The sequence below is a fragment of the Centrocercus urophasianus genome, unplaced genomic scaffold, assembly GCF_019232065.1.
Source record: "Centrocercus urophasianus isolate 14NV4802_14NV808 unplaced genomic scaffold, USGS_Curo_1.0 seq_12, whole genome shotgun sequence".
Taxonomy (NCBI): domain Eukaryota; kingdom Metazoa; phylum Chordata; class Aves; order Galliformes; family Phasianidae; genus Centrocercus; species Centrocercus urophasianus.
In genome coordinates this window covers 13,454-24,440 of record NW_024884364.1, presented here as the reverse complement: position 1 = coordinate 24,440, position 10,987 = coordinate 13,454, and the positions used below count along the sequence as shown (strand labels likewise).

The 10,987-nt window shown below is 44.3% G+C and overlaps 1 protein-coding gene across 1 annotated transcript in view; it reads right to left on the bottom strand.

Moving 5' to 3' along the window:
• Positions 1 to 9,082, bottom strand: part of PRMT8 (protein arginine methyltransferase 8) — a 49,063-nt gene extending 39,981 nt beyond the window's left edge. Inside the window, exon 1 of the mRNA XM_042809596.1 lies at positions 8,984 to 9,082. Coding sequence (XP_042665530.1) covers positions 8,984 to 9,082 — 99 coding nt within the window. The remainder of the gene's footprint in view (positions 1 to 8,983) is intronic.
• Between the last annotated feature and the right edge of the window lie 1,905 nt (positions 9,083 to 10,987).

The following is a 10,987-nucleotide window of genomic DNA, read 5'->3' as shown; positions in this document are numbered from 1 at the left end:
TTTGTTTCATTTTGTTGGATTTAGCAAATTACCATTCCTCCTCAGTTCATTGTCCTTGTGTTCCTTTTGCTAAACCCATCTACTAGCACTCTGCCCTTCCCTCTTTCCTGGAGTGTGCAGCCTGTGGCACACCTTGCTGCTAGGCTGGGGGCTAGCCAGATCGTGTGGCAAACTGTTAGTACCTCTTTCCTTCTTTTTCTTTGCTCCTTTGTCTCTCCTTTTTTTTTTTTTTTTTTTTTTTTTTTTTTTTTTTTTTTTCTTCCTGGGTCTGTGCTCTCCCCTTTCAAGGTCTTAGATCTAGGGATAACTAGGGATATTTCATGACAAAAGGACAGTGAAATGCTGGAGCAGGACCAAAGAAGGGCAAGAAGGCTTCTGAAGGGCTTGTGGAGAATATGCCCTGTGAGGAGCGACTGAAGGAACTGGGGCTTTTTAGTCTGAGGAAAAGGAAGCTGAGGGGAGACCTAATTGCTCTTTTCCAGTATCTGAAAGGTGCTTACAGTGAGAGCGGGGTAGTTCTCTTCTCACTGGTGACAAGAGACGGGACGAGGGGAAACTGCCTTAAGTTGCACCAAGGAAAGTTTATGTTGGATATCAGGAAAAACTTCTTTACAGAAGGCGTTGTTAAGCACTGGAATAGGCTCCCAAGAGGGGTGATTTGAGTCATCATCCCTGAATGCGTTTATAAAACATTTGAATGTGGTGCTCAGGGACATGATTTAGCAGAAGGTTGTTAGAGAGAGGGCAGTTTGGTTAGGTTGTGGTTGGACTCAGTGATCTTTAAGGTCTTTTCCAACCTGAGCAATTCTATGATTCTGTCTTTAGATCTCTACTACTGAGGATTGGTCACCAGAAGAAGTCTCTTCTCAGATAAATTCAACCCATGTTTGCATCATCACCTCCACCATTGTGTCCAGTCTCCCCCTAGCCCACGTGACACCCACCACCAAACCTACTGTGGAAGCTAGGCATGTGGACATGCCAGCATGACCTCAGAACTTGGGACACAACACATTAGATACTACTAGTGCAATTGGTAAGTGTAGAGTCCTACACGCGGCAAGGCATAATTGTACATGTCCATACAGTGTAAGGTCTGACTTGCTGGAACAGAGCTCTGCAGAGAAGGACCTGTGTGTCCTGATGGACTTCAGAGGTTGAGGGAGTTTCTCCTCTCCCTCTACTGTGTCCTAGTGAGGCTACATCTGAAGTACGGTGTTCAGTTCTGGGCTCTCCAGTTGAAGAAAGACAGAACTGCTGGTGAAAGTCCAGTGCAGAGCTATAAGAATGAGGAGGGGTCAGGAGCATCTCCCTTATGAGGAAACCTGGGACTGTTTAGCCTGGAGAAGACTGATTGGGAATCTTATCAGTGCTTATAAATATCTAATGGATGGGAGTCAAGTGGATCGAGCAAGTTCTTTTTAGTGGTGCCTGTCAGCAGAATAAGGGGCAAACTGGATGAAAGTTCCATATTAACATCAGAAATAACTTTTTAACTTTGAGGGTAACAGTGCACTGGAACAAGTCATCCAGAGAGATTGTGAAGTTTCCTTCTCTGGAGATATTAGAAATCTCCCTAAAGGTTTTTCTGTGCATCCTACTCAAAGGAATCTGCTAATCTGCTTTAGCGGGGGGATGGGACTAGATGATCTCCAGAGGTCCCTTCCAGCCCTTGTGATTCCGTGCATCTGATCCTATGCTTTCACATCTCTATTGGCTACTCTTTTTATTACATGTAACAAACTGAGATCAATAAATAGGTAGGCAACAACCTTGCCTCTTTGTTTTTGGCGGTAGGATGGAGAACTTCAGATTTGTGTGTGGCTGTCTGGAACTTGACTCCTACAGATTCTGTCAGTTCAGTGCTTGCTCTAGGGCACTTGAGCAGCTGGCCTAAGCTAACAGTTTCTTCTACTGTAGGTGCACATGGACCCTTACAGTTCAAGGCTCCCATTTATAGCTCAAATAAAGTCCAACTGCTCCTTGGCTAAATCTGACAGTATGCAGTAACATAGCTTTGAACAATTCTTCAATCTTATGTTTCTCCAAGGTGAATGCAAACTGGTCTTGGGATACCTTACCAATTGGTATGCTGAAAAATGCATTTGCTAGAACACAGTGATACATTTTTATTTCTTCACTTAATGTATCCAAGGCAGAAGTGATATTGGGTACAGCTGCATGGATTTGTGGTATGGTATTTATTTACTTGTCTGTGGTCTGCCATCATTCACCACGTATCATCTGACCTCCTGATTGGTCATACGGGAGAGTTATATGAGCTGTGCGTAGGTCTCTACTCTCTCCAGCTCCTGTGTAGTCTTGGCAATTTCTTCTTGCCCACCCAGGCATCTACACCGTTTTGCATTTGTGAGCTGACACAGCTGCGGCAAACAAATGGGCTAAGTTTGCAAGTAGCCTCTTAAAATTTCCTGCACTGCCCAGTTGCTCATTAAAAACGTCCAAATGAATAAATCCATCTTGATTATATGCAGGATTTTTCACTAAAAACAGATGATCAAGTAGGATTAGGCAGAGCATGTGGTAAAAGTCTATTATGCAGACGAAATGAGATTTTCTCTTGGCCTGAACTCTCTCACACTGGTCTGGAGAGTCAGACCCCACAGAATGTCTGTCTCCAATGTACATTCTGGAAGGGGGGGTGATAGCCACCCTGCACTCCCAGGTGGGAGATGCCCTACCCCCAGTTTCAACCACATTTGGGTTATGTGGATCACCTGACCCCCGAACTCACCTATCATTGCCTTAGTGCCTTAAAATTTATTTGAGTCACCATATATAATGGATGTTTCTGCTCTGATATCCACTAGCGCCATAACCCACTGAATATTATTCCGGGATTTCTGCTCCACCACCATAACATTAGCTCAGTAATCCCCAACAACTTCTCCCTCAGATGGCTCAGCCATGGCTGCCCAGCCCACCTTAAAGAGTTTTACACTTTTTTTTGATGGGACTATGAAATCCTCTAGATTTCATGTTTCTCGTGGAATCCGTTCTATGACTGGAGTATCTTGTTTGTCAGATATTGCCTCCATAGTTATAATAGGACCTGATTAGGCCATCTGTCTACCTTTTGAAATTGAACTCCTACCTTAATCAGGTCACTGAATATTTGCTTTCATGAGACCCTAATGGGACCGGATTGGAATACCTTAGGGGATGGTCTCCAAGGTTGCGGTCACGGATGGATCTCTAACCTCTCCACCACTACTGGAACATTATACCCAGCACATAGGCACTCACTCACCAGATCTGGCACCAGTTGGGCAACCTGTTGTATTACGGCCTCCACAGCTGCTGGGGCTTTCAGTATGGATACCAAAGTACCACACTGGTGTGGTGGGGCTTGTTGCAGGATTATATTTCTCATTCCTGCTGAAAATATCATTTGACCAGGACTTTCAAGGGCATCCTCATAAATTGCCTCTTTCATACCTAATTCTCTAATACGGTTTTGTAAGTCTTCCATAGATTATCATAAATCTGTGTGTAAAAGTATTTATATTTTTATTTGGCCAAGTTGCTTGGCATGCAAAAATCAGCCACTGAATGAATGAATTATTTTCTTCGTTACATTGGACTGCTGCATATAGACTTTGCCTGAGGACAGAGTGAGTAGTAATGGATGCCAGTCTTGAAATTTCTGGTCCATTTACTATGATGCTTTCTGCCCCCATGTGCTGTGACCAGAGTAACCACATGAGTATACTTTCTCCCAGTTTTTATCTAAACTAGATCCAGAAGCTGTGTGAAGCTGGCTGCTGTGTATGGGTGTGTCATTATATGTCATGTAGTCTGGTTGGGGGGTCACTGGTCAGGGGGCATCCCACTGGTCAATCTTGCACCTTTTTTGTTTTCTTGCATCACGATAGGACAGATCTCAAATGGATCTGGCTCAAATGGATCCTCAAGATCCGATCTTTTTTTTTTTCCACTACTAAATCTAGGTGGTACAGACTCACTTGTACAGGGGCCTTGGTAGTTTCTGATGAGATCTTCCCTAGTTTTCTCAGGGGGATGGTGAGATTTAGTTTTTCCCCAGTTAGTATAGTGACTTGTTTGAATCTTTTGACTCAGTCAAGTAATAATTGAATTTCCATTTTCCAAACCTGATATATCTAATTGATTCAAGGCCATTGGAAGTGGCCATTCCACAGTGGACACAGCCAGCTGTCATTTTTTTTGTATCCAGTATATCTTTACTGAGGCCATGAAAATACTCTGCCATGCAGGCCGGGGACTCATAAAAATTGACCTCATCCCACAAGGGGCCCCATTTTCCATTCACTGTGACAATCCCATAACATGGGGATCCTAGAAATACCAGCTAGTCGCCTTGGAAAAGAGGCTGAGTCCTACCTCACTACAACCTCCTTTCAGGTATTTGTAGACAGTGATAAGGTCTCCCTCAAGCCTTCTCTTCTCCAGACAGACCAATCTCAGTTCCCTGAGCTCTCCTTATAAGACCTGTGTTCCAGACCATTGTTTGAACACACTCCAGGGCCTTAATGCCTTTCTTGGCACTTGCTCATATTTAACTTCATGTAGTTGCTGATTGTCCAGCCCACCAATCTGTCACGAGGAAGTCAACAGATTCTACCAACGTAATATAGTCCTACTTAGTATGCCTTCAAGTCCTGCATCTAGGTAACTGTTGGGAAACATTAAATAACACAAGCCCTAAAACGGAAACCAGTGTAACTCCCATCTTGTCTGTTCAACAACATGATGTAACCTCATTTACTATAACCCTTTCAGGATGACCTGTCAGCCAGCTGTTCACTGATCACACTGTCTTTACCAGTATGCTGGACATTTTGTCCAGGACAATACTTTGAGGCACAGTATGGAAAACTTAAATGAAATCCTAAAAGTTTACATCAGCTGGCTTCCCTTCGTCAACTAGGTGAGTAATTTTGTCACAGGAGGAAATAAAGTTTGTTAAACAGGACTTTCCCTTCATGAACCCACATTAGCCATGACAGCATTGTCTTCCACGTGCTTTTCAGTAGCTCCCAGAATAGCCTTGTCCATAATTTTACTGGGCACTGAAGTGAAATTGGTCTGTAATTATCAGGGTGTCCTTTCTAACCCTTCTTGAAAATCGGGATGGTGTTTGCCAGCCTCAGAGGTCTCAAAATTCCAATCCACTGAAAAATGATGACATCAGCAAGCTCTTTGAGTACTCTAGCATGAATCCCACTGGGCCCGAAGTCTCACATGCATCCAGCCAGAGCAGCAAATCCCACACAAGTTCAGGGTTGGCTGGGAGTTTATCATTGTTGCAGTCACAGTCCTCCAGCTCTGAGGGTCCCAGAGCCCACCATCAGTGCTGAAGACAATGGTGAAGAAGGCACTAAACGTCTCTGCTCTATCTGCATCCCTATTTGTGCAGTGACTGTTCTCATCAAGCAGTGAACCAATGTGAGCTCTGGTCTTTCACTTGCTGGTAACATATTTTGGAAAGCCCTTTTTGATGTCTCCCACAGGACAGACCAGTTTCAATTCCAATGGAGCTTCCGCTGCACAGATTTTCTCCCTACAATGGTGAACAACATCTGTGTAGTCCTCCCATGTCCCCAAAGCTTGCTTCCAGTGCCATATGCTTTCTTTTTCCCCATAAGCTCAAGAAGGTCCTTGCTCAGCTAAGCTGGCCTTTTGTTCCACCTGCCTGACTTGTGACATTTTGGGATTGCCTATTCCTGTGCTCTTAAGAGGTGATGCTTAAAAAGTGATCATCACTGATGGACTCTGAATGACTGCTATTGCAGAATGACTGCAGTAATTGCAAGTTGGACAGCTGGGGATCCAAGACATGAGGGAAAGGGAAAGACTGGCAGCTGTAGTTTTCCTCTTTTCCCACTTCCCACCCCCCAGACTTCCCCTCTTAACTAAAACAAAAGCTAAGCCTCTAGTATTCTTGTCAGAACATCAGGCTGTTTCCCCCTTTTATATCTGTGCATCCTGATTATTATTTTAGAGAGTTTCGGATGTAGCGCTGCAAGAGAAGAGATCTGAAACTTCTGATCCTGTCAAAACTCCTAAGAATCAGAATCCGCATAAGGAAGATCTTATGGTTACAGGAAAACACATTGCTTATACTTGCTGCTTTTTTCCTCTGAGCAAAAAAGAAAGAAAATTATTCCATGGTGGCCAATCCATCAATTTAAAGTACTCTCTGGCATTAAAGCACTATTTTAGATATTAGGTACACTTCAAATTTGTATAGCAGTATGTGAGTTACTGTGCAACCCACTGCTGGCAAAATCATTCTTAACACTCACAGCTGGCCTTAGTTTATAATTTTAAATTCCAGTGATGATATCAGTTCACCCAGTCACTACCACTTCTTACAGTACCTTCCTTTCTTCATTACATAAGGTCTCAGCTCTTCTCGGTGAATGAGGAATAATGAAATTACATGAAATTCTTACCTTCTTTTGTCAGGAAAGAAGAGGCTTAAAACAATACTAACATATCTTTTTTCCTTCTCTCACTTTTATTCGCTTTTCAGATATCCTTAAAAAGGATCTCCCAGTGGAAAGCAGGGACCTTGAATGTAACCACGTCACAAAATGGCTGTAAATCTATATGAAACCAGGAGCTGAAAGCTGTCAGAATTTTGTGGGGCTGCTGATTGCATTTTACACTGCTCTGTGAGCTTCATGCCAAACTCAACTGTTAAGACTGGATTCTGGAACAGGGAAATGGCTTGGCTACTATAATTTGCAACAACAACCACCTCTATTTCTTAGTAAGCCACCAAATTCAGAAGAGCTGATCAGGAAACATGCTCTTTTTGAGCCACACAAGGGCCAAAAAATCTTGGCTTTCCCTCGTAAACACAGTAGCCCTGATTCTCTAACCTTTGTTTCTCAGTCTGCTGGATTTACTCACGAATGTCAAGCTTGTGTCAAAGTAACCAGAATGTACTGAAGTTCAACTCTTCCATTCTTGATCACACTGAAGACTGGAAAGAAAACCTCAGAACATCTAGCACAGAATGTTATGGCTTGTCTCCATCATGGGCTTTAGAGTTCACCTGTATTTCATTCTCTGCTTTTCAGATCCCTTACTCATGTGAGAGAAAATATTACACTGTAACGAAAGAGGCTGAAGCAAATACAAGATAAGCATAAAAAAGAACAATCAGTGAAATTCACTGTGAAATTCAGCTCAGCATAATCATTTGTTTACACTTGTACTCATGGACACTGAATTTTTGGCATTTCATTTGCAAAAATGTTCACAGAATTCAAAATAAAGATGGATGCCTATGGGGAAAGGTGACGGCAGACAACCAGCTCTGAATTACCGCCACCACCACCAAAGTGCCCTCACAGGCTAGAAAGCCAACTGTATTCTAGGCTTCATCAAAGGAAGCATGGCCAGCAGGGAGACGATCCTGCACCTCTTGTCTGCACTGGTGAAACCTCACCTAGAGTACTACAACCAGATGTGAAGTCCTCAATACAGGAGAGACACGGCGCACATCCAGAGGAGAGCCACAAAAATTTACCTAAGGGATGGAACACCCCTTCCTCCTTTCCCCCCTCATGAGGACAGGTTGAGAAATCTGGGACTCTCTCAGCATAGAGAAGAGGGGAACTGACAGAGGCCTTTCAATATCTAAAGGGGGGAGCAGTGGCGAGAGCAAGAAGGGGACAGACTCTTTATCAGGGTCTGCTGCGACAGGACAAGGGAACCCACACACATGAGTTACAGTGTCCTGCCACCCTCACAGTAAAGAATTTCTTCCTAATCTGTAGTCTAAAGCTACACTCTTCCAGTTTAAAATCATTTCCCCTTGTCCTGTTGCTACATGTCTTTCTAAAACGTCCCTCTCAGGCTTTCCTGTAGGCCCCCATCAGGTACTGGAAGGCGGCTATAAGGTCACCCCGGAGCCTTCTGTTCTCCAAGCAGAGGAGCCTCAACTCTCTCAGCCTATCCTTGTAGGGGAGGTGCTTCAGTCAGTACAGTCTTTACAGTCTTCAGAATTGCTATTTCCTGTTGAAAGTTGTCACCATACCTAGGTAATTGTTGCATTTACATCTGTCCTTGTAAGACTGCATTGATCGCAGATTTTGTGCATGTATGCTGTTGGCTTGCAAGAACAAACACTGTAACAGGGTTTGGTCATGTATTAAGACTTGAATGATTTACTACACGATCTCTGTTTGGCACAGTTAATCCAATCTGGTTGCACTTAGCCTAAAGGTGCAACTGGTTTTTTACATGCCATTCTGCATACCTGATGAGGGTGCACTCGATCCCACTGTCCACGTCACCTACAAAGATGTTAAATAACACCGGTTCCAGCACCAATCCCTGAGGAGCTGGGATCCACTTGGATGTTGAGTCGTTGACCACAACTCTCTGAGCGTGGCCATCTAGCCAATTCCTTATCCAGTGAGTGGTCCATCCATCAAATTCATTTTTCTCCAATTTGGGGTCCAGGATGTCATGCGGGACAGTGTCAAATGCTTTGCACAGGTCTAGGCAGTTGATGTCAGATGCTCTTCCTTTATCCACTGACGCTGTAACTCCATCATAAAAGGCCACCAAGTCTGTCAGACATGACTTGCCCTTGGCAAACCCATGTTGGTTATCACCGATCAATTTGTCTTTATTTTCCCTGTGCCTTAGTAGGGCCTTTGGCAGGATCTGTTCATGGAACAGATGTGAGACTGACTGGCCTGCAGCTCCCTGATCTTGTTTTTCTCCCTTCTTGAAAATGGGGGTTATGTTTCCCCTTTTCCAATCAGTGGGAACTTTGCCAGGCTGCCATGACCTTTCAAATATGGTGGATAGCAGCTTGGCAACTTTATCCGCCTGTTCCCCCAGAACCCGTGGGTAGATCTCATGGGGTCCCATGGACTTGTGCCCTTCAGGCTCTTCAGATGGTCTTGAACCTGATCTTCACTTACGTTGGGCAGATCTTTCTTCTCCAAGTTCTTACCTTTGCTTTCTGCAGCTTGGGCGGTGTGGCTAGAGCCCTTGCCTGTGAAGGCTGAGCAAAGTCATCATTGAGGCCCTCAGCTTTCTCCACGGCCCTCATAACCAAGTCTCCAGTTCCCTTCCGGAGAGGGCCCACATCTCCCCCGGCCTTCCTTTGATCACTGATACACTGTAGAAATTCTTCTTTTTCCCCTTAATGTCCCTGGCTAGATTTAATTCTATCCGGGTTTCAGCTTTCCTAACCTGATCCCCGGCTGCTCGGACAGCTTCTTTGTGGCCCTCCCGGATAACCCGTCCCTGCTTCCACCCCCCTGTATACTTTCTTTTTGCATTTAACTATGTCCAGAAAATGGTTTCAAATTAAACAAGGGGAGATTTAGATTCAATATAAGGCAGAAGATTTTCACAGTAAGGGTGGTGAGGCGCTGGAACAAGTTGCTCTGTGATGTGCTGGATGCCTTGCCCCTGGAGGCATTCAACGTCGGGCTGGAGCAGGCTCTGAGCATCCTCACCTGGCTGTAGATGTCCCTGTTCTCTTGCAGGGACTAGATGACCTTTAGAAGTCCCTTCCAACTCAAACGATTCTATGAATCTATGATTCTATCATACATTTGGCTTTGGATAGCAAAATTCCACTTCAACTTTCCAGCAGTAAGTGTCAGACTTGCACAGATTTGTGATCTTTGCATTGGTTTCAATACTTGGTGTTATTTCTGCTGCGGTCAACTGTTGCTAGCATCTTACATGTCAATTCTGGGGGAAATCAACCACTCAGTGAAAATACTCCATGTATGATCACTCAGTCTGTTGTTCAGGACAGAGACTTTAATCCAAAACAAGCAATAGAGTCTCTGATTTCTGAACGTGCTTTACCGTTTTCACAGTGTTTTTATTATCACCCTAGGAACAACAGGTAGCAATTGTAATGTTCTCTAAGCCAACTTGCCTGTAAAGGGCAGCAGTGATAGTAAATGTACATGCTTTTCGTGAACACAAGCTGGCTAGGCCTTATCTCCTGGTCGTCCCGCACATGCCACAGGACTGCAGTCAAGACAATCTGCTCGGTGACCTTCTCCAGTATTAAGATCATGCTGACAGGCCCATAGTTCCCTGGATCCTCATTCATGTAGATGTGTGTCACATTAGCAAGTCTGCAGTCATCTGCAGACCTCCACAGTTGACTAGAAGTGCTGATAAATGATGGAAAGTGGTTCAGCAATCACTTTTGCCAGTGATCCCTCAATACCCTTGGCTGGATCCCATGTGGTCCCATGCATTTGTGACAGTCCAGGTAGAGTAGCAGGTTGCTAACAGTTTCCTCCTGAATTGTGTGTGGGTAGGTTATTCAGCTCCCCATCCCTGTCTTTAATCTCAGGGGGCTGAGTAGCCTGAGGATAACTGGCCTGAATATTAAAGACAGAAGTAAAGAAGGCACTGAGAACGACAACCTTTTCCTTGCTCTTGGTGAAAACTTTCTCCATCATGTCCAGTGAAGCCAGGAGATTCTCCCTGGCCTTCCTCTTTGCTGTCAGTATATTTGTAAAACCATTTTTCACTATCTTTAACAACGGTGGCCAGGTTAAGTTCTTACTGGACTTTTGCTTAACTAATTTTCCTTCTAGACAACTCCTTGTACTAGAAACATCCTTGCGCTCTTCCCAAGTTGCCTGACCCTTCTTCCAAAGATGTCTTCCTTTCCCAGAGCCTCAGCAAATGCTCCCTTTTCAACCAGGCTGGTCTTCTTTCCCTCTGGTTCATTTTACAGCAAAAGGGGACTACCTGTTCCTCCCCCTTAAAGAGTCTGTCTGGCTACTGGGAAACAGTAAAGGGTAGATTTACAGTTGCATCGTATTCAGTTATCTGCAGTTTAGAATAGATACGAGGCTTTTTTTATGGAAAGGTTTGGGTTTAAAGGGACCTTAAGGATCATCTAATTCCAACTCCTATGCCAGGGGGGGGGGCACCTTCGGTTACATCAGGTTGCTCAAAGACCATTCAGCCTGGC